We start from the raw sequence: 27,262 nt of genomic DNA on the forward strand, positions 1-27,262 counted from the left end.
CTAAATGTAGAGTGTCTAGCTAAATAGTTTGTTTTATATAACTACAGTTATACATCAATTATTAGTTATAATGAAATCCTGATTTGATGAAAATAACAGCTGAAAAATTATTCTTCAGATGTGTATTACATTGTATTAGCAAACAAAAATATCGATGATTCAATTAGGTAGGATTCGCTATTAGTGTACCAGTACATAAAAACAAAACAAGTCCCTGATAAATGGTTAAAGTAATGCGACAAATGTATCTGAAATAGATGGCAATCCAAGTCACAGAGCTTCAGAAGAGTTGGAATAATAAGTAAATTAGCCTGAACGCCACCATATGGTGAGCATGTGTGCTTCAGTATAAAATGTAAATTGATTGAGGTTGATAGTCTGACTTTAAAACATCTGAGGGTCGAGATAAACGCCAACATCTTCATTCGGAGCACAGACACACGAGATGAGCAGTCCTCTCAGAATATCCCCATATTAGTCTGCAGGTTGCATGGCGGTGGAAAAAAAAAAAAAGACTTTTTCCTCTCCAAGGTTTTGATTTATGTGTCATCTCCGCTCTGGGTAATAGGTCTTAATCTGTAATTAACATTTTCCCCACGCGCCGTCTCCCCACTGACTTCCTGTGTGATGCTCTGCCTGTAATTAAAGCCAATATAATCTCTCAATGGCCACACTCCACGTCCAGATCGGGGTCGCGACGGCTCATCACAAGGTTGAGACTTGATAATGGTCCTTTGTTCGTGCGGGGCAGGTGAGGTGTCAGATTAAATGCCATTTCTATTAGATGAAATGAGAGCCAAGTTTTGAAAGAAATGAGAGAAAATGAAGCAGTGATTAAATGTCTCTGAAACAGGCTCATTGCACAGGGTGGGGTATTTTATTATTGCATGCCAGTTCCTCTTCACATACACGACAATGGCACCTGAACATGAGAACACATGGTCCAGATCTGACGTACCTACACCCAAGCTTGCACCCCCTCCAGGGGAAAAAGATCTGGAGAGCTAAACCACTGATGAAAATGGAAGGTAACACAGAGACATAATAGTTTAACTGCTATATGTATGGATCAGTCTTCAATAAAAGGCACACCACCATGTCTAAAACAATCATTTCCAAACAAACACCTCTATTGAGCATTTAGCATTCACTGGAACAGGATCAAAAGTGTATCTGAACTGTGACAAATATGCATGAAAGGAGTTTTAAACACACATTTTTTTCAGTAAAATATGCTGAAGCGACCCATCCAACAATGCAGATTTTTAAGAGGAGCATGAAAAGAAACTAACTATGGCGCCTTGGTTAACAGGTCACTGCAGGTCCGAGGAGCAGCTGATGCTCTGCCTCACTCACATACAGGCAGGCCTTTGTGTGGATGGAGCACGGAGCCATCGCTTTCAAATTATTTCTCACTTCTTTGGCATCTTCCACTTTGCATCAAATATTCCGTTGAGGGAAACTTGTTAAGTTTTGATGTTACCCTACTGAAACAAAGCTGTGACTCTTTAAAAAAAAAAGAAGATTAAAATGAAAAGCAGCAACCTTAAGGCGCAGAACAGGATTCATCTTCCAAAAGAGCAGCAACAAAGTAAAATCTAAATAACACTGCAGAGAGAAGCGTGGCTTTGCTTCAGGCTCATGGTAAACTGGGTTGTTTGAGTCTTGTGGTCTATCTCAGCATGGGCAGATGGATCTGATGGGCCTGTTGGGGGGGGGGGGGGGGGGGGGGCAGCAGAGACGCCGACAATAACACAAAGTGACAACTGGATGAGATGTTCTCACTTTGATGGTATGCAGCGGCTGTGGCGTTCAGACTTCAGTGTTTGTTCCAGGTCGGGGCTGCCATGGGACCCCTGGAAGACCTTTCCACCACGATCAGCTCATCAGGGTTGTCTCGCGCCTTGTAGTGGAGCAGCAGGTCCTGGATGGCCCGCTCTTCGATCTGCAGGCGCAGGGGGGGGTGAAATGTGCCGGTGGGCAACAAAACCGCATGTCATTTGAGGGTAAAAGAGAAAACGCTGACACTCAAAAGCCTAATGGTAATGTAGAGTGTTTTACATAATGGCAACCAGAAAGCCACAGGGGGAAAGCAAAGTGTTCTGAGGAGGACTTGACAGACGTCTGGTGGCGGCCGGCGAGGAGCGGCGAGGCTCCGGCACAAGACAAAACTGGGAGGCTCCTCGTTTCTTAGCGGCACCGCACACAATGTGATGCTCATTAGCTGAACATTCAGTCTGTCAAGATGTAAACAGCAGGCGCTCGGCACTGAGGGGCCGTCGCTGTAGTTTTTAGTGGGTTTTCTGAAGCTTCAAATTTATTCATGGTGGCATCGTGTATGTGTGTGTGTGTGTGTGTATGTGTGTGTGTGTGTGTGTGTGAGAGTGCTAACACACTCCGACAAGAGATGCGTCACCTGGATGAGCGCCAGCGGCTTCTCTCGGCTGCGGATCAACGCGGCTTCCTGCTGCTTCTCTTCCTCCACGATGGAAGCAAAGGTCACCAGGGAGGACGGGGGAGGGCTGCCCACTGCACCCAGCAACCAGGGCCTGAGGGGCAGAGGAGGGCCACACACAAACAAGGTGGCTATCAGCGACTGTGCTGCTGTGCCGTCGTCGTGAAAACAAACGAGAGTCTCGACAGGGTGGACAAAGGTTCAGCACGGCGGTGAAGACAGGCTCCGGCCACACGTCCAAACCTCTCCAATTGTGCAACTCCAAGTTAAATTCCATAGTTTTACACCTAGTTTGGTTCATCTGTATCATATAAACACATTTCTGAAAATGTTCCTCTTGAATTTGTTTTTATTATTTAATGCAAAGACTTTCCCCACATCAACGGCTACAGTAATAAATGTGAGGATGGTGTCGAGTTTCAGAGAACGAGGCTCAAAAAGGACAAAGTGGTTGAGATCAATGGGGTCAAGGCTTTGAGGCTTTCTCCGCTTGGATGTCGTCAAAAGATTGGCAAATTAGTGTGTCGAAAGAAAACCATAAAAAGAAACTTTCTACGATCTGAAGGTATTGCGTGCTTTGTCAAATAAGAGGGGGTCTGCCGCTTTTCCCAGAGGAAATCTGGGGGGGGGGGTCTTCAAGGAAGCGGGTTGAAAACCGCGGCACCAAAGAAAAATTGCATGTCTGCATTAACATGCTCCACGACCGATCCTGGAAATTCTCCATCTTGGTGCATGACCGAAAGAGTTTCTGGGCTGTGAACCAATGAAACATATATTTTAAGTGCATCATGCAGCTCAACGCCATCGACCATGAAACAACCACAGGATAGACGGAGAGGTATAGTTACGTAGATACGGTCATGGGATTGGAAAATGAAGAAACTACAACTTGTGCAGCTTTTGATCTTTATCTTGAGGAGCCGTTTTGCTGAACCGCTGGTGTGCGAGAGGCAGGAGAAGATGCTGCCTCTCCCTGGAACCATCTCCCCATGTCATAGTGGTTTATAAAGCCGTTTAGATTGAAAGACCAAATGTGGTGGACAGGCAACGTTTATGAGGTGGCATCCAACACCATTACTCGGGAAGACTCTTTTGATTTCACATGGAACCGTTTGGAAACCAGTAAGACTGTAAGGAACCATCAAATGTGCAGATGATATGTGGCTGAGTGTTTCACTGTTTTCGGAATACGATGATTGAGTCCATTGAACAGATCAGAGCTGAGGTTTGGGACGACATCCTGAATAAAATGCACCTTTTATGGCTATGTGGGGCAGCAGGGACAGACCAAGGACCACAGTGACATACTAATGCCTTTGAAGTTGATACGGCCGAGTTGCTCGCAAACAGTTAGTTTGTTATTGAGCAGATACAGAGCAGCATTCATTTCACGTCAAGTTTGCAAAACAGAATCTATAATCTGCTTGCACACTGGCCTCCAAAGAAAACTGCTGGCCTTCTTTAACAATATGAAACAAACAGCCCTCTTCTATCTTGTTGCTGCTCTCTGTGTTTATTCCTTCTAATGTTTTATGTTCATATCGAGGCTGTCCTAACTGTATAAACATGCTCACATTTTTTTATACAATCGACCTCGGCATGTAGTTTCCCAATGCTTTTTAAATGTCTGTCAAGCATCTTGTAGAAAGATCGCTCGAGAATTGTGCAGTTTACATAAATTTCTCTTTATGCACACTGAAAGTACTTTCTGTAAAACTCAGACTTGCAGAACAAGCCATTTCCTCTTTGGATATTTATACGTTTTGTCTCTAGAAGCGCGCAGGATCATTGATGTCTAATCGACATAACATTTAAAATACGGCATGTTGAATAAGTTACAAGAGCTACCTGGAGTCTGATTTGTGATTTAAGAGATTTTCTAGCACAGAACTCATTTATAGCAGAGGGTGATACAATTGCTGCCAAAAAAAACCTCTGAGAATCGCTCATAATGATGACTGTTGACGTCGTATGGAAAGTGGGGCAAGTGTCTGATTGTGTCTCCTCCAAATATTTCCAGAGGTACATACTCAAAGAAAAGAGTTCAATCAAATGATATAAAAAGCCTCTCAATAAAATCCGACTTGGGACATGGAAATCGTGTCTGAGGAGGCAGAATCAAGACTGAGCCAAGATGCTTCTCCTCCTTCCTGGGCCTTGAACTCGTCCGTCTTCACTCATCCAAATACCAGGGGGAAACCTGAAACCTGCTCCCTGTTGTGTGAATCGGTTGTGACACGAGGGCTGCCCTTATCAATCCTGATTACCATCACCAGCTTCACTACAATGACTCACTCAGCTGGTTAATATCCCAGAGTCCGCCCTCAGCATAGTGCAGAAAGCATGGGCAAACCTACAACCAGGAGAAAAGAATAACAGCTGCCTGACTTCTAAGATGGTCAAACACTTAACAGGAAGAATCAGAAAAGTATTATTACGAGTGTGGAGAATGTTGTTTGTGTGAGCCACGTTTATCCAGTTTATCAGGGGGTGTTGAAGAGGTCGGGGTGACTCTGTCAGCGAGCAGGTCACCCAAGCTGCACTGGGTCAGTCTGAGCTGTCTGCCTCCGTCAGAACGGAGCACCGCGGCTCTAAATCTGTCCAACCACAGCAGAGGCTTGTCACTGACCCAGCACAAATCAACGGCAAATGAAGGCAACGCTTCCTCTTTAGTTTAGGTGTCATATTGACACTATTCCTGTTTTCTTGTGTCAACACATCATTTTCAACAAGTGTCATAATCAGGTTAGTATATTACTGACAAGTGGAATAATAACATGAGATAAAGGTATCAGGGTAATATCTATGAAGCTACAGATTTTGAAAAACCTAAAAGCATTAGTTTGGAGATGCCTCAACAGTGCCTCCAAGTGGAGATCAGAAAAAGTGCATCTCATTTGTAATGTGTTTCTGTATGGAAGAGACATCCTTAATAATAACGCAATATAAATTTATCAGAAGCAGAGTACTTTTTTTAATCCTAGGGGGAGATTCTTTAACATTTACAGTCTTTTACACATTTTAAAGTAAAGCAGCTTTTTACATCACCATAATGGATTGGAAGCTATTTCTGCTTTAAATGCATCATTTCAGATTGGAGGGCATTTAAATTAAATCAGGTTAACTGTGTATGAACTATAACACATGCTATATGTCCAATTATTAATGGTGCTGTAAATCAATGTGATGTAATATATGATTATGCCAGTAAGGATGGTAGTGTAGTGCAAACTCAATATTAAAACACATTTCTGCCTTTTTTTTTTTTTTTTTTAAATCAAGAACTGCAAAATCTCATCTAACCTAACAACCTATGTATTATGAAGAGCTTCACTCACCCAGCGGCTTTCTCTGGCTCACTGCTTTCGGCACATTTGAAGGTGACCTTCCTGGCCGGAGGTGTAGCAGTGACAGGGGATCCCACAGCAGTCTGGCCCCTTGGTGCAACGGGCTGTCCCACCCTGATCAGGCGGCTCTCCTCCTCCTCCAGTAGAGCTCGAAATGAACACGAGGAGGGCGGGGACTGGACGGCGGTTGCCCTGCAGGTGAAGATGTTTGATGAATTAATTCACCATAAAAGCAAAGCGTGATTGCAAACTGAGGCAAATCTGGTTATTGTCAGAATGAGGATATTTAGAAAGTTGTTGTGTTTTTTTTAAATTATGATTTATAGGCATTTTAACTTGCTGCACTTTGTGCAGAGAAATGTTTTCCATCAATATATTGTTTGCTGGTATACTACTTAGCAGCTGGAATCCAATCAAAATAGCCAGGAAGACATTCCCTGGAAGCAGCAGTCTTCATATTGTGGCTCAGTAACTCACCAGGCCTTCCCACTGCTTTTGGATGGGGTGACGGCGGGGGTGGGTTTGGAGGCTGTGGACTCCACGCTGGCCTCTTTGCTGGCCATGGCCAACATCTTCCTCTGCTTCTGGGACATTTTGGTGGAGACGGGTGAGTGCTTGATGCTGGTGCTGATCCTGTGGGATTCGGGCGAGACAATTTTCAACAATATGCACAAACTCAGAGCCAGGAGGGGAAAAAAAATCCTAACGTACATAAACCAGTCATTAAACACACTTGCTGCCTGCTATCAGTTGACATAAACAAATCAGACAGAGCAAATTATTTCCTGCATAAACTAAACAAAAGCAGATCCCTGCCTTCCCTCACCCTCCGGGGCTTTTAGGAGTCGCTCCAAGAGTCTGCACAGAGTTGGCTTCCATGTCCATGATGGTTCTCAGGTCCAAGACTGGAGGTGCACGAGCAGGACTGGAGATAGTCAAAACACAACCACACTCACTATGAAGGCCCAAACATTTCTCCCTGTTGCCATACACCACCCACTCCAAGCACAATGTGGGAGGATGTCAGGTTAAAGCGGAATCTCATATTGAGGTAATGTGATTAACTGCAGTATCAAATGTTTTTTTTTGGTAAAGTGAAACAAAAATAATGGAAGAATAATTCTGCCTCACCAAGGTAGAACCTTGGAAATGGTTTGTGGAGCGGAGTCGGGGGGAGTCGGGAGGCCGCTCCCGAGAGCCGTTGGGGTGCTAGGTGGTGTCTTCAGCCTCTGACTGAAAGCCTTCTCATCCTGCAGATAAAACACAAAACTTCGGTACCTATGATGTTTTAAATCTGATCTACAAGCAGCTACAAGTTCTTTAAGGGTTGTACTCTGAATGTTGAGTAAAAATACTCGCTGAGAAATACTTTGATTTGCAGCTTTTCTTGGTTCAATGCGTATTTCTAGTGTGAAATGTAAAATGAACCTCAGTTTTGTCGTGGAACACGGGCGACTGCACGTCTCTGGGACTCCCCACCCCCATGTAGCTGCCTTCGGAGTCTGATGTGAGGAGCTCCTGCAGGGAGTCTGTCGAGTTTGCCTTACGAGACTTCACCAGGCACGGGGAAACCACTGAGAAAACAAAGTGAGTTTTGGTTTGGTTTTTTTCAGTTAAAGAGCATATTATATTATTACACGTGAAGACTGTATTCAAAACATATATTCGAGTTTCTCTGTACGTGTGTGTGAGTACCTGCAGCAGGAGAGCTTTGAATAATATCAGAGAGCGTGTACCCTCCTGAGCTGTCAGAGCGTCTCCTTGGTTTCTTTTTAGCCTTCATCTTCGCCTTCTTCAACAGGATTTCCCTGCAGACAGACGGATGTACAACCACTCACACATAATCATTGGCAGTACTACATTTATGTTAAAAGCGATGCATTATCACCAAGATGGTATACACTGATTTACGTTATAGCATGCAAACCTGCAGGAGTGATCCAGCTCTGCCTCTGGTTTTGGGCTGAATGCAAAATCCAAATCTTCATCCTCGTACATACTGAGGTCTGGTGCATCGGGATACGGGGTGATAACACGCTTCTGCATCGCTGGAATCTGAAAATCAAATTACACACATGCAGTATTTTAACATTTAACAAGGTGTCACATGATGAATTTGTTAAAATTTACAGTGAAATAGACTTTTTTGATCTTTTTTTTGACTAGTCTGGATTCATTTTGATTTTATGGCTGTAGATTGACAAGAGATAGATAAAGCCCCTTTTAAGAGGTGACTTGAAGTTTTTGATGGTACTGAGAAGCTCATGTTACAAATGTGTGACACATTGATGAATCTCATGTATGACTGGATGATCATACTGCATGCTAATGAAGAGCATATGGCTACAAAGGCTTATACTTCTGCTTTTTGGCAGCTCTTTATTAATTTCTCGATAACAGTAACAGTCTGTGACGAATGTAGAAGTACATCAAATCCTGTTAATAACTAATATGTATTCACTCAGTTTTTCAAAAGCCTTCAAAAATCTGTGATTTCATCCATTCGTGCAAAAAACCAGACAAGTAGCCTGACAAAGAAAGTCTACCTTTTCGCTCGAGCACATCAATCAACATCCCACAAGCTTTATTTTCATCATCTATTTTCACGGTCCACTTGCAGTACATCTCTTTGCTTCAAACACATCAGAAGCTGTGACAGCGAGCTGCGAGTTAATCACAACAAAATCCACCATATCCTTCAAGAGTCACTTATTTTATTCAAAACAAAAGTGTAACGTTTCCACAGAGGCTGCCACCACCGGAGAAACTGGCTTCTCAGTTTGACTGTTGAGAGTTGGAGCAACGTCACGAGCCCGATCAAACGCTCACGATCAATACTTGAAGCATCAAGCTCCAGCACGCTTAAGAGGTTGTTAAACTGCACTGCATTCACATGCTACTTCGTTGAAACGACACAAGTGAAGCTTAAACTTTTAAGTCCCGGAAAGTGGGATGCGGATGGGGAATGTTTGAAAGGCTGGGAGAGTGACTCACCGTCCTCCTATAGGCTGCAGAAAGCTCGATGAGCACTTCATCGCTAAGAATATCCAGAGCTCTGGAGAACAATGGAGTAAAAGAAAGGGAGAGACACACATATTGATAAGGAAACAATATTTTGCCATTAGTGTTTGTTGCTGCATGTGTATCTTGTTTAACGGCGCTCCGCTATGTTTAGAGCAGAGGAGAGCTTATTCCTGTTATTCCTTGTAGTTGATAAACAATAGCAACAAGTAAAGGGCTAAAATAATATTTGTATCATTAAAATACAGGCATTTAGAATAAACTTTCATTGAACATGTGTAAAATGAATATATTGCAGATTAGAACAACAAACAAGAACATTTTGCATGAAACTTTGAGTGCGCCCGATACTCGCTGCCGACAAGTATCCCACTCCATACCGCCATAGCAATAGCTCTATCATTGTGGGTATGAGTGTGTCAGAGAGAGAGAAGTTAATATTTATGTGTAATAAGTATCAATAAAGTACCAGTAATAGAAAAAAAGTATCAACGCACCAGTACTAGTGAACAAGTATCAAGGGCTGCAAGATTCGTACAAGTGTGCTATGCAAAGCCTAATAAGTCAATGCAAACACTGCCTATGGATCAGCTATTGATGATAGTTTCTTAATATGAAAACACGGAGTCCTACACTCAACCAAAATTCACTGGTCAGCCTGAAGCAAACCGTGTTGCCTTAGTATGAGTTTCATTCTCAATGTGTGAAAGGTGACAGCTTGGCTTTACCGACATGTAAAATAGATTTTTTTGTTCGGTCTGCAGGTTAAGTAGCTTTAAACACAAGGTGGGTTTGGTCAATACATCAATAACATTAAAATCAGGGTTAAAACTATATGGTGGTCTGGACCCAGCTTGTGATGAGTGTTATTCCAGCAGTAAATGTGTATTCCCGCTGAATTAATGACAAGATATGACTGTCTTTCTATCCACAGGTTTAAAAATGCTGTGTTCCTCACTTGGACTCCAGCAGGGCGGCCATGTTGAGCACAATGAACTGGAAACAGGACAGTTTAAGCTGCTCAGCGTTGTAGATGGTAGCAAACTCCAGCAGCTCCGCAGAGTTCTTCAGGGTCACTGAGGGGAGGAAGACCGTTTATTAAAAACCCATGAAATGATTTTCAACTGTGCATTTCCATCATAATCTCTACATTTAAAAAGACATTCTGTATTCACCTTATTATTGAGGCAGACAAACTGAGCTTGTTTCTGTTGTTAGCCAAATACAAAGAACCACACACACAGTCAGAGTTCTTGTTGCTGTGAACGCCAACAGCAGCATCATATTTAAAGATGATCAGATTTCAAAATGGCATCAAGTTAACGAGGAGACATTTATTTTACACTTTAAAACAAGACGACATTTTAAGTCAATGATTTGGGATTTAAGTGGAGAAAATGGAAAAGGCCTAAAGCAGAATTGTAGGTCGTCCACATAGTCAACACTTAGTAACACCCCCTATGGCAAACATAAGTTCAAAGAGTCTTTCATTTCTTGTTTGGGGGATTTCCACCTATTCTTCCTCCAAAAAGCTTCCATTCTGTGATATTCCTGGGACGTCTCACATGCGCGGCTGCTGTGACGTCTATCCTCAAATCCTCCATGATGTTTAGTTCAGAAGACTGAGGGCAAACGCTTCAGCTCAGGCCTCATGAGGTAGTCCGTTGTGATTTCAGAGGTCAGATTAGGAACAATATCCTGTTACAGAAGCTATCCCCTTTTTATCTTTAGCAGTGTTTTTCATGTTTTTAAAGGACAGTCGAATATTTGTTTACAAACGTCACAAAATTCTGTACGCTTTCTCCTCCCAGGACACCTCCGCTTGTTGCAGCTAAAAAGTTCTGTGTGTAAAGACAGTAAAGGCTTTCTTCTGAGGAGTCTCATGCGGGCCATATCGCTGTTAGTATCGCTGCACGGCAGAAGTCTGCACCACCACACACGTTTATGATACCCAACAAGCACAGTTGAGTCATTGTGATGGTTCGGCTTTGAAAAGTGACACCCGAGCTTCCTTAAAGTTTGTGAACGAGCTGCAGTCGTCACTTGAAATTTTCCAGGGGTGCAAAAAGTTTGGCGCGTCATTTCATTTATTCTCGGCAGTTCACATATGCATGAGCAGGCTCTGTCTCTCACTGCCGTTAACCTTGTGAACCATCAAATTTGGTACTTTGATGTGACAACAGATAAAAATGAGGATGGTCAGTTTAAAGATAAGAAGATCAGCGAGTCATGAAACAAAACAGAACTCACAGTTCTCGGTGATGACGACCTCGCACATCTCCTTCAGCCGTGTGATGAGGAGCTGGTCGGCCACGACGAGCACGTTGCAGACGAACTCCACATTCAGACACTCTGAGGAAACATTCGTCATTAACGTTTCCAGTACACTACTCATACCCAGTTCAACATTTATTGCTATTGTACTTGATAAATATCACATTAAAAGTGTGTTTCCAACATTGTGCAACAATAGAAGCTACCTTTGATGGTGGGAGACTCATCCGTGTAAATGTACTCAAGAATGACTTGTAATATTTCTGAGCTGGTGGGCATCTCCAGGGCAGAACAAGATGTGGCCTGAAGGATAGGAGATGTCAAAATATGAAGTGACTGCATAGAGAAAAGAGCAACATTCAATACAGACGCTGCATACCTCAATCCAAGGGTTTCCAAGCATGCTGTTGAAGTATTCTGTAAAATAGATAAACAGTGAGGTAATCCAAGACGACTGAAGTGAAAACAAGGGGGAAAGGGGAGAGCAGGTGACTATCCATAGCCTACATCTACACAAGTACACATTATTTATTGCAAGTACATGAAACTAGATTTATTAGAAGGAGTGACTCCTATCATTGTGATTACATTCCCTCTAATCTGTGATTTGTGAAGACATTATAATGAAGCCACAATGCTGGTAACCACACCCACTCACTCAAACGTGCCTAACCAGGAGTCTTCATATTAAAAAAATTGTCTTATTCTGGAATGTGTTCTTGATAAATGACGTTCTACCTCTTATAGCTTACCCAGTCTTGCGCACAAGACACTTTTGTGACAAGGAAACTCTTTCCCGTCTTCAGATTTCAGAGTTACATCGCAAAGATAGGAGCTGCACGAACACAAAACCAATATCAGAAAACTTAAATAATTTGCACTTGACGCCCACTTTTCACAAACTCTCATTATACCCACCATTTCTTCTGGTAGAATTTGGGTTTGCTGCCAGTTTTCTTGTTTACAATGTTAATTTTCCCATTTTCAAATTTGATGCCATCCAATCTGTGAAGGGAAAAGAAAAAAAAAAAAAAAGAATCTCCTTTCAATGCTTGCCAATAACTTTGTAATGTATTTGTTTTCAGAGCATTCTCGGCTTCTCACCGCGCAGACAGGCTACTGAGGCCAAGCTTTTTTGCTACGGCCTGTAAGGCTTTGACTGGGTTGGCCCCTCCCTCGTTGGCTCGTGCCTTGTCACCTTTGCCCCCTTTCTGTTTTTTACCAGGCTTGGAGCTTTTGCTCTTGGCCTTGTCGCTATCTACATTGGTGGCAGGGCTGAGGGAACGGTACACCTCCAGGGCTGAACGGCCTCTCAGACCCAAGTCCTGCAGGCTGCTGATAAGCCTATCCTCTTCTGAATCCTGGCGGGGGCAACAGCGAGAGCAGACAGCAGTCTTCATTCAACAGCCACAGCAACATCAGTGCAGTTTTTGAGCTGCAGAAGAGTAACTATTTACATTTTTAATTGTGAAGCTTAAAAAACACCAGTGTATATATATATATATATATATATATATATATATATATATATATATATATATATATATATTTTATTTATTTATTTTTATTTTTATTTTTTTTAAAAGCTGCATTATTGACTTTCTCACCTGGTTTTTAACCATCAAGACCCCCGACACCCTCGGCCGAGCCCCGTGCACCAGCAGCTCACATGAGTCAGTGTAGATGAAATGCAGGACGTACTCCAGCATGTCCGCTGGGATCTTCTCCAAAATGAGCAGGTCGCAGCCCACTGCGTCCTCGCTCTTCCTCACTTCCTTGTCAAGGTCCTCGTCGACCTCGCAGTGCTCGGACACGAACTGCTTGCGGAAGAACTCGGACCTCATGGACAAGATGTACTTGTGAGCCGGGAAGGTGCGGTCGCCGGCCTGCAGAGTGACGTCGTGGATGCTGTCCGTTTCGTCCGCCTCGTCCAGAAGGCTCCGGAAGTGTTGGGAAAAGGAGGACGGAGAAATGCTGGGAATCTCGAACAAGCTGGAAGACACACATTCAAGTTACTGAAAATATCGGTTGAGTACATAAAGGACACAAAAACAAGTACAGATTTAAATTACACAAATCAGAGACAAGATGCCAAAGAGAGCAGATATTGTACATTAAAGTTGTAAAGCATTATAAAAGGAGAAACAAGTAGCATTAAAAAAGGCCAAGACTTTTTCCAGCTGACTCCCAAAACTCCCAAAAACAGTATGAATGTTATCAGCCGAAAGCAGATGAAAGAGACCACAAAGACAAACAGTGCACTGTTTAGCATCATGCCTGGGCAGCTGGAGCAAATCATCGCTGAGAGTGGCTCTTTTGTTCCTCATCATCAATCCTCATCTCCTATCTTATAGAGAGAGGCTCCGACTATCGCCTCTAGATGGCAGAGTAGCCAATAAAGCTTTTAACCTCACTCTGAGCTACTAAGTGTTTCCATGTGCGATCTGATAACACCACTCATCATCACCAGTTTATTCCAAACAATTCTTCATAAACAAACTGTTTGTTCTCTGCTGAAGAGCATTAGCGGTTACATTATCATGCCTCTAAACTAGTTTGCAATAACACTAGAAATGATCAGAAGGCATTAAAACGTCCCCAATCCTACGTATAATAAACAGTTTAGGAACATCGTGAAGGGAATTAATGAAATATTGAACATAGACTGAGATCAAGAGAAAGTATGGAATATATACAGCCATTCACAAACAGAAGAACATTTCAGTCACGTCCCACACTGAATTTCTTCTGGACTCTTACAACAACAATATTGTAGCAGATTATTCGACAGGACCGATCACTTCTGTTAATGGGAGAAACCTCTGCAGGCTTAGAGGAAGGATTGAAAGTAGATTTTAGGTATTCAATTAATGCAGTGGCAATACAGTGTTTAACAGTTAAATGATTAAAACCCAACCTTCTTTCAAATAATATCAGGATCCAAAAAGTTTGGGGTATTCACCAAATTGAGCAAATAACATATCCACCTTGATTCATTGGATTTACTGACATTGAGAGTTTTTATGCATTTCTTCACTCATGTTTGACATGTACATGTCCAAAACCTTTCTGTTTTTTAAGCTGATCTTGTAATAAGGCAGATTAGCATCTTTAGTTGAGAAAAAAAATCTTTTTATGTAAATGTAACAGCTTCAGTAGTTGTTGAGTCACTCTTTTATCAGTTTTAACTGTACAATGAACTCCGCTGTATTTAACAATGGATAAAACACTGAGCGCTGGCTAAATAAACAGCTCTGATATAAATCTCACTGAGACTCATGTTTATGCTCCGTCTTATGGTCTGACATTAAAGGGAGCTCTCCCACCTCGTTCTGGGGTCCGCCTGCAGCGCTCCAAAGTTGCGTCCTTTGGAGTCCATGGTGATGCTGACGGCTCTGTGGACGTACGGGAGTTTCTCCAGGCGGATCCGTTCATACATTGTGCCCGCATCTGAGTGGCCGCAAACCTCCACGCTAACCTCTGTAATGAGACAAGACTCAAGTTCAAAACAAGCACAGATCAAACTACATGATTAAATGAAAAATCACCAACAAGCTGCGAAACACCTGCCAACACAGAGATTGAACACATGCGGCTTGTGATGTTCTCACCTTTCTTTTCCTCGTATTTCTTATATTCTCCTGCCCACGCGCCACTGAAGCCCTCCCCGTCCTGAGTCACAAACATCATGCTGTTCTTGCTGAGAGCGATGTCCGACATGAAAACCTGACGCGCGTACGCCCACCGGCACTGTCTCACCGAGCTGCCAGAGGAACGCCAGCAAAACACCTGACGGAGGCGGGGAATCAAAAAGAAAAAGAGTGGGAACATTTAAAAAAAAAGAAAAGAAAAAGAAAACCTATACAGGCAAGGCTGACTCACCATTTTTATCCACAGGATAACATAGAGGCTGATTTTGGGGTTGTATAAGTGTCTACTCTGTCAAACGGTTTAGAAAACAATAGAAGAGAACTTCTGCTAAAAATAAGAAATAAGACAGACTCCCACCATGTCCCAGCACTGGGAAAGCAAAACCTATTTGATTGTAAACTTGAGTTTTAACACAACTTAAATGACTGAAATCTAATGTTGTCCTTCTTTACTTGAAGAAAAATAAACACTCACCCTTCCAGCTTCATCCAACGCCAAAATAGTGACCTTTTCCCCTTGTCCTTCATTCAAAACCTGCGGGTCCACTCGGTGGTCCAGACCACCTCCGCTCACCAGGACCTTCTTGATGTTTAGCTGCCTGAAAGATACACACCAAAATATTATTTGTAATTATTCAGGCATCAAGGTGATTTATATTCAGTGGACACATATGAACCCACTCAGTCCCACAAGCAAACATATTCTGAGCACTAACTTAAAAAAAACAGGGAAAAAATGTGCAAGTGATACTGAACAGACAACAGCTTATAGAGAAGACACGCAGTCAATTAAAACTACGAAGAGATGATCTAGGGCACAAACACATCTAAGAAACTGTCGTAACGATAATCATAACAAAAGACGAATCTCCAGATCTACTCGGCTTCACAAAAGAAGATATAGCTCCCATGTTTAGTAGCTCGATCAATACAATTATAGCTTTGGTCAATTCAGACTGCTCTCCTGGAATAGTGGAAAGAATAAATGAACGGGTCATGCCAACCTGTTCATCTGAAGTTTACTGGTCTGATTAATAGTGACTGGGTTGCAGGTGGGTACAAAAATAAATAAATAAAATTATAAAAATATAAGTGGGCTCATTTTAATAAACGGTGTAGGAAATGTTGTCAATAAATAATCCTCATATCTCATTGAGAGTTTAAAGACTCAACCATATGTGGCTGATTGTTTCTCAAAGTGTGGAGCACGGCCCCATCCGTACAAGGTGATGAGAAAATTCAAGTTGGAACGGTTTCAACGTTGAATCATTTGGGAGCAGAGCTGAGAATAAACAATACCAAATTTCAAAAAAGAAGCAACGATGATCCCTTTCTAGCTGTCGGGTTTAACATTAATGGAGGAAATAAGGTTCTTCAACTCTGGTAACAGGATGAATCCAACAATTCAAAGACACCAGAAATATTCATCTCCTCTCTCTTTTCTCCCAGAGAAAAATCTCAAACTGTTTTAAGCAGGAAAATTGCTCACAACAGAAGCATCAAATCAGCAACAAAGATGTGCTTTCCAAAGAAACTCATTGCAGTTACTCAAACAGTGTGACAGTGAGATAAACTTTCACTAGTTTATCTTTCATGGTTAAACAAATAAATAAATAAATAAAACTCATTTTAAGGCTTGCCCCAGGAGTCATGTGGTCAAAATAACAGGATTGCAGCAAAATGATGGCATCCATGTGAAATTGTGTGGAATTTTGAACATAGTGTTTTGACAATTTGCAGTTGTCCGGGTTGTGTAAAATACCCATGCTGCGGCAGTTTCCATTTCATGTTTTGATGTTCATAAAAATTCAGAAAAAAGTATTCCGCATGGCTGCGTTTGTTTTTCAAGAATAAGAGAACCAGACCAGTGTCTTTACAGCGAGCAGAGTAGAGACCAAAGCAAATAAACCCCAAATATTTCCAGAGGGGGGTTGCCAAGACAACGATGGGAAAACAAAATCAAAGGGAGTTACATATGCAAGTCAAAATGTCTTATATCAGTTGGCTGTCTGATGTCTGGAGGTGTCATTTCACAACTTCATGATTGTCATTTCAACGTGAAAATCAGACAATGTGCCTGTTGTTAAAGCGAATTTCCTCTGCCCTTAAATGAACGAATACAAGTCTTTTTTAAAGAGATGAACTTAGACATCAGGACACTGGATTTTGTAAATCACAGAAGAATGTATTGAGGAATCTAAAAAAACTGTGTATATAAACTGGTACATTCCTATTACAATTGGTGTTTAATGTAACATTGCCTATGTATTTCAGTTCCATTCACCTTGAAGCCATTTTCTTGCACTGGTAGTCAGCCAACAGGTAAACATCCCCCTTGTCTGTCACTACTACTGTTGCTCCATCACTGGCGGCTGCCATGGCTATGGTAACATCCTTGTGGTGCAGGGCAGACACCTGCCGAGGTGCAGTCACACACTTTTCCCCATTAGGATCCAGCAAGTAACCTGAAAATAAACAGTGGAATATCAAATGTTGAGAAATATCAAGTGAAAACTCGAGTTCTACGACAAAGTGATCCCACTGGCTGAAATGGCTGCATATAAAAATGACATTTTCAGCACAAATGCTGTTAGTAAAGCCACATTATGTATTTATATATAAAAAAAGAAATCTTTACAGCTGTCTATTATGTCACAGTTTTCTCCACATTCAGGGCCGAGACATACCCAGCTGGCCTCCATTGAGTCCCATTGTATAGACCGCCTCCCTGGTATACAGCACTGTGTGAAATCTCCCTGCTGCAACGCCAATCACCGTCCGGCCTTTCAGAGTCTTGGAGAACACCTACGTACAGAGGAGGTTAGAAGAATCACACAATATCATGTTTTTTCACATACACCAAAAAGTCCTCTTTACTCTGTAATCCTCCCGCATTTAGCTCTTACCTGTTTAGGCACATGTGCTGAGGCAGGAGGAGGAGCCAGGCCAAGCTGGTGGAAGGTGTTGAGACCAAAAGTGTAGACGTAGCCTTCCTCCGTCAGGACCACTGTGTGGTCTTTGGCCGCTGCTACCTGGGAGCAGTGGTGGGACATTAGACCCTCCACCATCCGAGGAATCTAGGGAGACAAAAAAAAGGAAAGAAGTAAGCTGAGAATACAGGATTAATTCTCTTTTTATAGTCTACTTCCAAGTGCAGCTCCAGCAAGTCAAGAATTCCAGACAGACTTTTGTTGATTGGTAACAGCGTCACACGTCTCAAGTTCGTCACCACATTTTGTTTATATAACGCTGCATTAGTGTAACTTCTGGTATAACAACCTTGAAGAGGATAAAGCTGTATAGAAGATGCGCGAAGAATAAATTACACTTTGTGTCAGAGCGTTCCTTCATTTAGTCACTGTGGAAATGAGCAACAAAATTCTCTGCATGTGCTTCAAAAATATTATTTGTGTGTGAAAATAATCTATATATTATCACTAAGTGAAGCTATAATGACGTTTACAAGCCAGTGAAAAGTGAAAACATAATCAAACACATAATGTGATGTCAGGTCCTCATCCATTGAAAAAGATGGATTTTCCAACACAATAATAGACTATTTTTAAACAAAACCCTACTAACTTTTATCTGACCAAATTTAAGTTGTTTGATTCATTCAGTTATGTTATCATGTAAATAAACTATCTCAAAAGAGAGGACACTTCAAAAGTACCAACTGGATACTTTATCAAACTCTAAGGGTCAACAACTCCGGGCATTAAACAAAACAACACTAGTTCCCATTGGTCCTGTCACAAACAAAATAATTGAGCCTGATATTTGGAGTCTGCGTTCATAGGATTGTGGTCAGGGGAGAGCGCTCCATCTTTATTAGTTGAGGACAGCACAAATGGAAGAAAGTAAATCATTATTGAACAGCAGTACACAACTGAAACGAGGACATTCGTCAGAACTTAACACTTTCTTTTAGTTTGACAGGCATCGTCACTTTAGGAGAAACATGCCACAAAATCCATATTCATGACGAATCGTTCCTGTTTGTCACAGCTGACGGAAGAGGTTATGGTGAAGATTAGACGGGAATGAATGGATTAATTCATCCTTCTTCTATGTCACCTAACGCCTGCTACACACAACAATATCATAAGTTCACAGCTAGCCCCACTGTACAACGTGAAGCTAATAAACTTTGGGCACGTTATGAAGTTTGCTGTGTGCAGACCGCCCGGTGAAAATGCAAGCTGAGTCGCGGCCTACGATGTATGTGAGTGGACGAGATTGTGCAAGAATATAACGCAATATGCGTGCACCATCCAATCATGCAACTAAACATTAAAGGACCTGTCGCCTTTGTAGCATTTATGCATTTGGAGAGAAATCCTAAATAAAGTTTTTGTTTACATACCACATACTTTTTTTGATGCGTTTTGCCATTGTAGCCGCAAAGCCTCCATTTGGATTGAGAGCCAGTGTCACGCTTATCAGTATGTCGTCCCATCCTGCATTTCTACTGGTTACTTAGTTGACGTAAGTCACAGCAGTGGTCACAATCACCCCAAACTTCTGACAGTCAGAATTTATTCACAGGTTGTCTTAGGTCACAACACCATGACAACGGCCGTGATAGAACCTGTGTGACCTGTGTGATTTAGAGCCAAGACCGAAGACATCCCCACGATTGTCTAATGAGTGTTATCTTTCGTCTGAGACGGTATGTGTAGCGGGCATTGAACAACTTGGGGTGGAGCGGTGTTGGAGCTGATCCCGGTTGAAATTGGGTGAAAGCAGAATACACCCGGCCAGAACATATCGCCACTCTTATCACATATACTCACAATCACAACTACAGGCAACTTAAGAGTCTCATTTTAAACAGAAGTCCAAGAAGACACCTCACCAGATACGTCTGTTCATCTCCATGGCCGAGTCGTCCTCCCTGTCCATGCCCACAGGTGAACACTTGGCCTTTCTGCGACAGAAACACTGAGTGGAATTTACACAGGACCACCTACAGGGAGAGGAACAGATTAAAACAAACACATTTGTTAATTTCCTTTTAGATTTAATATGTGTGGTATTGAGGGGAAAATTCGGAGGATCTGTGCTGTGCTGATTAAAGCTCCTGTCATTTATAACATTGACCTTATCGGCCAGAGGCCGCGGCGCGACTCTTTCCATGTCCCTATGCCAAGCCCTCATGTAGTGATAGTAAAACACTATGCCAATAAAAGGCCGAGCTACAAGTGGAAAAGCAAACATCATTACTAATACATCGCTCCTCTCGAGCCCTCAATAGGGCCCGGGGATGTTTCCTGAAGTATCTCATTGATGTGGACATTCACACACATGCATGCACGCCCGTGTAGCTCATTTAATTAAAAACATGTCATTGTGGAATTAATATTTAACCCCTGGCACCTGCTGGATTGGGTTAGGAAGACAAAGACTACACTCAGTGCCACTGGGTCATTGTGTGGTCATGAAATCAGATCCACTTGTCCCCCGGTGCCTTTATGACATTACTCTGCATTACAAGTAACACAGGTCAAACAAAAAAGTCTTTTTCTGTAAACACCACCGATACAACACTGAGCATGGATGAATTACATGCACAAACATGTTGAATCATTACAAAAACATATCTATCGCAGTCACGCTGCCCCACTTTATCTCCTACGTCTGGCACCTGGTGTGTGCACAACCCACTGGAGGTTGTTGAGCTATATTAATCACACTAAGAGCATCAACATGACAACTGCATGAAATAGTAGCCTGGCTGGCACAGTCTGGTAGCATAGGTTAACAATGTACCACACCAGCTCCACTAAGTCACAAATTAAGATTCGACAAGAGAGGGCAGTCATTGACTGACACACCAACAATGACCTGGATTAGATAACATAGACAGTCGCTCTTATTCCTCTCTCTTGAATGAACACACAACCTTCACCCACACCGGCATAAAAACATATTTAATAATATTTCATATGTGTAATTTAATTGAATTAACATGGTAAACTCACAAGTATAAATTCCAGAGTTGTAGATTTGTGGCTCTAAGCCAGCCAGTGTGAGCCAAACATAATGGAAAAACATTTTTACAAATGCTGATGTACCCTGAGGAGCAAGGCAGTGTAAACTAGTGCTCGAGGGAAGGGGCTGTTTTGCTGGTTTTAACCATGTGATCCGCCTTATCTAGAATACCCATGTGTGCTAGCTTTTGGAAGTGGTGGTGGTGGTGGTGGTGGTGTTGTTGTTGTTGTGATTCATAACGACGCTCAGTTGAAGCATGAGGTCATTACTGGTGTGAAGGTGCAGTTTTCAGGGTTCCCACCCTCTTGGGAGGAGGCACAACAGTGGAGGGTGTTGTTAGTCTACCTGCTTGATGTAAACTCCAGTCCTGGCAAACACATCCACCAGCTCAGGGTGATGTCGGCTCTCTTGATTGCCGTGGCCGAGGCTGAAATTAGTGTTGTTTCCCCATGTGTATACTTCGGTTGGGTCTGTAGTGATGAGGAAAACACAAGCAAAGCCAACACTGAAGCTTGGTTTAAAGATTAGCCTTTTCCCTCACTCAAGAAAGAAGCCGATATGATGATAATAAGCCTGACCTGTGTTTCTGAACACCACATGTGCTGGTCTATCCTTCATTGTGAGGTCCAGGACAGAGAGGCCCTCCTTGTCCTGAGTGCCGAGAAGCCCGCCATGCTGAAAGAAAACATTGTTAAGCTTCACCTGTATCAGACATTCACAGGAAGGGAGTTTTTAAAATGTAATATCCTGAATCTCTACCGATCCGACGCCATATATATTACCTTTATATATATGACTTGCAAAGATTTATGATGTCAAGGATGACACAAAGACATTGTTTGCCTATTCCTGAATTGTTCATTTCTCGGACCGCTTCTTTTACACTTTTTAAAAGCTTCAGAGTCATGTGGTTAGAGACGTTTGTTTTCAATTTATGCAGACTGTTATACGTTACGGGGTGATTAAAGCACCTCTCATTGAGGCGTTTACTGAAGACACCACTCTTGTGTTTTGTTAGCTGTGCGTATCTACATTACCCACTGGACTACAGGAGCCTTTCAGCTCAAACTCGGGGGGGACATAAGGTCGCATTTGGTCTGCAGTCTACTGAGACTGCTTTCACGCTGCTCTTAGATTAAAATCTCAATTAGGTGCTCAATTTTTAGATGTTGTATCAAACTGCTTGTATCGAAGGAAGCTCTGATGCTTTCACCTTTTGACATGATGGTATTGCAGATATTGCAAACAGCCGTTGGGCTGTTTTTCCTTCCTGCTTTCAAACACTTACACACAACTGACATTTAGCTTGTGATGCTGCTGCAGGAAGGCTTTTTCATGGTTCAATTTGCTGCACAGTGATCAATTAAAAAACACTAAAATGAGGACATCACCAGTTCACATCAAGTTTATTACATGAAAGATTTCCAACTATTTTTGATTTGTCTGTCTTTCGTTTTATCCAAATGTAACCAGCGTGAAGATAATCAATTGGTTGTTATGAAGAACCAAAGGAATAAAACATTCCTTTTTAACAACTTGAAATCAGACCATGTCACTGACATCACGATATCATGGGACAATCAAGCTTCAAAACTCACCTTGACCAGTGATATGAGGCAGTGGATCTGCCCGTAAAAGGTACTGCGGTGCAGTGCAGTCCAGCCGGATTCCTTGTCCTTCCCCATCAGGTCGGCGTTCCTACTCTCCAGCAGCCACTCCATCAGGGCCTTCTTTCCGAGGGAGGCCGCCAAGTGCAGGGCCGTGCGGCCGAAGGCATCCCGCAGGCTGGTGGCGTTGTGGCAGTGCGACGTGAGGAACGCGTGGAGCTGCCCCTCGGAGCCACGCGTCAGCGCCGCTATTACCTGGTCTGCGTGTTGCTGTGACCGGCATTTCGGGGTGCACTCTGGCGGTGCCAGGCTCATCCTGCCTTCCACCAAAACCCCCACAGTGAATCCCTCTCCCTTTCTGTTTGCAAAGTGCTTCTGACACACCACCACCCACAACCCGAGACACACTCAAGAATGATATGAAGCAGGGTGCTCAAAGTAACAACACTGTCACAAAAACGTCAAATAAAAAAAAAATAAAAAAACAGGAGATCGCTCCCAAGGGAAAAATAAAATGTACTAACAAAGGTCGAAATGGTTTGGAGTGCTAGAATTGTGCTTGTGTTGAGGTTCCACTGCACCCTAGCGACCCCAGAGCCTTTGTGTGGCTTGTCTCAGTCCACCATTTCGACCAAAGGTCTTACACAGACTAAGGTGCTAGCAGCATTCACAGGCATCAGGTATTCAATAAATACAAAACTTATTCTACTTTATACAAAACTGAATATTCAAATGTTTCCAAAAATAGGTTTTTCATCTAGTTATTTACAAAAGGCAACAAACTGTACAACCCTCTGACCTTCTTGCCCAGCAGTCCAACCATCAAACTTGAGGGGAAAGGGTCCCTTCCCCCCCAAAATTCTCACTTTGTTTTTTAAAACTCCATAATTGTAGAGTGCACCTGAGGAAAAAAAAAAAAAAACATCAGTCATTTATTAGTGACAGATAACAACAATTGTCCAAATAAAGGCTTGGTAAAAAGTACCATTAAAATGCAATGACATGCAAAAATAAGAAATGCAAAAGGATAATTCAATATTATTACTTTGTTCAACTTAATGTGAAAGAAATCATTTCTAAAAAAGATTGGAGATATCAGTTGTTCAATACACCCAAATATCCACTAGAGAATATGACTAGACACTGTAATATTCTCTGAGACTGCATTAATTTAAAATGAACCAAGATGAAAAAGTGGACAGAAATCCAATGAATAAAACTTGAATCTATTAAGAGACTCATGCATGCTGTGGCCGATTCGATCCAGCCAACGTCGTGAAGGACTTATGTGTATCGGTGCACACGCTACGGCTGAAAAGCACATCTGGGAAGGCAACATTAATGCTGGACAACAATCTAGAAGTTTACATTTGTGGTCATCCAGTCCAGAAAATGATGTTTATCGTGACAGTGCAGCATTAAACTTTACAATCAGTAAAATTGGTCAGGTGCTTAAATTAATGTGGCGACAGTTCTCACGTGAAACCTATTATGAAAGAAAGAACCCGTAGTGTTTAGCACAAAGACATTTATTTTTAATTTTTTTTCATGAAATAGACGACTTTGTAGAAGAGCTTCACGACATCAGTTGAACATGATACAACGGTTATATTGTCGAGCATTGGAAAAGTGATATGTGCAATAAATACAAACTCCTAAGTATATTGTGTGTCTGTGTGTCAGTTATGTGTTTTTTTCAACTGTTATAGCTTTCCCATGTTATACAATACTTCATAGTGTATGTTTAGGAATTTGGCGGAAGCAGTTGGCAATTTATGTTTGATTCTTGGTTTATTTGACCTTGTGTTGAGTAGGCATATTGTAATTACAATCTCAGATTGTAATTACACGCTGATCAATTAAAAAACTTTTTTTGTCGTTGTTTTTTTGCAACAATGGTTCGCAGAAAATGTTGAATAAATATTTGGTCCAAAAAAAAAAAAAACCAACTCCTAAGTATATTATGTCTTTGAGATTTGTTCTTCAAATAACAGTAATCTTTCTCCTGCCCCAATCTATATCGATTCTCACACACTATCTGTAGAAAGTCATCTCAGGCAGAAATGTGTTGGCATGTCAATAATAATAATAGTAATAATAATAATGTACTGCCATTATTATACTTTTGAGATAGGCATATATTATACATGATGATACATTTGTCATATATTATATGGCCTTACTTTGTAGACTGTTGTGATGACAAACATCTTATTATAAATGTGAATGAAACATGATGGTATTTGATCCAAAAGCTGTGGGTAACCACCTTGTTACTCACTGGACATCTGAAAGGCAGGTGGGTTTGTAAAAATACCTCAGTGAGCACATTGATGAACCATTTTCTTGGGACACGCATCTAAAATAGTTGCATTACTGTGGATGTAATTTTTAGGACAAAAAATAAAGTTCAATAAAATCAAACTGTAAAGCTAAAAAGTCAGCTTGATTGTATTGATCAGACCTGGATGAGTATTATTAGTTGGAGAGACCAGATATCAATTCAGTTCCTGTATGAGGGGGTCACAGTTAGGAGAAACACAGAGACGTTTGGCAGATTTAGCTGATGTTCTCCACTCAGCTCCGGCTCTCTGGTACAAGATTCAGAGTTCAAAGTGCAGACTCAACCACTTTAGAAATCCCTTTCTCCCTTTGTCCATTATTGTGCCCAACAAAAGAACAATGGCTGTTGAACAACTTTTTTTATTTCTTTGGAGAGACGCACATGTTTTTTTGCTTGAATTTGACATTTCTGGTGCTTTGGATTCAATGTGTTTCATGATAGATGTATTTTATAGCTTTTATACAAACGTTTCACATTTTGCTGCAATTGTCTTGATCTGTGCTTTAATCCACTCGCGCACGATTCAAAATGTTTGAAATATGTACTACCAATCAATGTAAGCTCTGCTGAGTGATTTCATATTTTACAAAATGCAGTGTTTTAGGCTATTTTTTTTTTTACAAATGAATTTGTCATGAAAACACACAAAAGTCTATATTACTCTAGTGTTCATTCTACACCTTGAGAGGGATTCTTCCCAGTTATCACACAGGACCAGAGTACAATTCTCAGCCTCCTAAGTTTGTAAAATGATGAAGAGATGTCCCAACTATTTCAGACAGCTCCTCATGTGTCAATCTGAATTTAGCAGCTATATTTAGACACACATCCGTCCATAAGAGACACTAGTACTAACATATTACACAACGTCACAACCCTTTTTTGATCACATTCTGACTTCGACCACAAGCAAATCACTTCTCCATGCAGTCTAAAGCTTCAGAGTGTAGACTACGTTTTATATTCGGGTTTGAGCCTCAGCCCGTGCCGATGCCTCGCTGGCAGCTCGCTGCTGGTGAAGGGGGTGTAACGATGACTGCACGTCGGGATTATTATGTAACAGGGCTAAGTTAGCCGAGTAACATGAGCTCGTTCACTGCACCTCTCATTCACACACACCGCCGGTTTCTGCGAAACAGTACTTTGGTGATGAAGCCATTACTGTACTGGGAGATTCGCCGCTCTCTGTGCGCCTCTCGTTGCGCGTTTAAAACGCTGCACACAGGCTAACGTTAGCCTATCTCGCCGAGCGTTAGCATCTCCAGTGAACCAGCGCTTCATGGTCAAAGAAGGGACGTATTATTATTATTATTATAATTAGCAGTGTCTTTATAGATCTAAATGCGGAGGTGAACTGGCCGCCAGGTGTGACCGAGTCACACCGTTAAAGAAACGTTTTAGGAGTGCGGTGCTTGTCAGCTAGCGACACCGACCCATCACAGCACGCTAGCTGCTACGATCGGGGAAAGTCTTCTCTTACCTTCCGCTAGATAAAGAAGAAAGAAGACATGGAGAAAGTGGCGTCAACGACGTAGGTCCACTCTGTCATAACTACAAAAAAAGACACGTTTTTTTTGGTTTTACTGAACCACCGGTGCTAATTTTTTGACAGGTCTGAATATCTCAAAACGCTGCAAGGTAGTGAAAGCCCTCGTAAATGTCGAGACTTCTGATTGGTCGGTGCTTTTACAACGAGGATTCCGATTGGTTGGATTTTGGGGGCTGAGTTCAGAGTGAGCTGTTGCTGTAAGGATGATGTAACTGGAAAGATTTCAATTTGTATTTGTTTTTGTTGAAATATATTTTAATAATTTGCATGTATAAAAATGAATTGCCTTGTTTCTGTGTTTTGCAATGTATTGACGTTTTCCTATATGTTTTATGTGTACCCGTTTTGTCTGAAACTTTAATGTTCTGCTTCCTGTGATGGCCAGGACATGCTTAAGAGATTTCATTAAAGCCCAACAAGGGTTTTCTAGTCAAATAAAGGTTAAAAAAAAAAAATAATAAACATTTTATTGATGTAAACCTTCAACACAAATGAACTCAAAGTGAAAAAAAACATAATGGAAGACTCAGAATGACTACAAACATGGTGAAAAACACAATATCAACTGAGAAAGACTCAAACAACACAAGAATACATGTAGAATACATGTATTTATCTGAAAAACACAAATACCAATAAGAAAACTGTCAAAGGATCAACACCCAATGAATATCTCAAAATAATTACAAGCACTGCCATAATTAACAGAACTCGAGACTCAAAACAAATTCAAAGACACCAAAAAAATCATTAATAGATAAAGATCACAGAGATCCTAAACCACGACAGCGGAAAAGGGGGACTCTAAAATGTCGAAATTGCCAAAGAGTTGGCACCAGAGAACCACAAAATGTACACAGACATGAAGGTAATGGGCCATAACAACAAAGAGACTCCAAATAATCACGTTGCCATGCAGAGAGATAACTTATCTCCCAGACATGCAAAACCACCTCTAAGACACACAGAATGGCCACAAAGAAATTGAAAAGTACCACAAGGAGACTTGAAATTATCTTAG

General features: G+C 41.7%; 1 protein-coding gene across 1 annotated transcript; it reads right to left on the minus strand.

Moving 5' to 3' along the window:
• Nucleotides 1-855: 855 nt before the first annotated feature.
• On the minus strand, nucleotides 856-26,335 carry ibtk (inhibitor of Bruton agammaglobulinemia tyrosine kinase). The gene is made up of 29 exons (XM_080472093.1): nucleotides 26,173-26,335; nucleotides 22,340-23,249; nucleotides 21,320-21,416; nucleotides 21,087-21,211; nucleotides 19,606-19,716; nucleotides 17,654-17,824; nucleotides 17,435-17,552; nucleotides 17,032-17,212; nucleotides 15,223-15,346; nucleotides 14,709-14,886; nucleotides 14,424-14,577; nucleotides 12,705-13,089; nucleotides 12,202-12,458; nucleotides 12,016-12,102; nucleotides 11,850-11,932; nucleotides 11,477-11,514; nucleotides 11,304-11,400; nucleotides 11,074-11,175; nucleotides 9,782-9,899; nucleotides 8,797-8,857; nucleotides 7,730-7,857; nucleotides 7,498-7,610; nucleotides 7,231-7,376; nucleotides 6,934-7,052; nucleotides 6,629-6,727; nucleotides 6,280-6,435; nucleotides 5,794-5,994; nucleotides 2,417-2,549; nucleotides 856-1,945 (listed from the first exon to the last, which is right to left on the minus strand). The coding sequence occupies exons 2-29, from the start codon at nucleotides 22,661-22,663 to the stop codon at nucleotides 1,820-1,822; spliced, it is 4,032 nt and encodes a 1,343-aa protein (XP_080328219.1). The 5' UTR covers nucleotides 22,664-23,249; nucleotides 26,173-26,335; the 3' UTR covers nucleotides 856-1,819.
• Between the last annotated feature and the right edge of the window lie 927 nt (nucleotides 26,336-27,262).

This window comes from Lipophrys pholis, assembly GCF_963383615.2.
Source record: "Lipophrys pholis genome assembly, chromosome: 9".
Taxonomy (NCBI): domain Eukaryota; kingdom Metazoa; phylum Chordata; class Actinopteri; order Blenniiformes; family Blenniidae; genus Lipophrys; species Lipophrys pholis.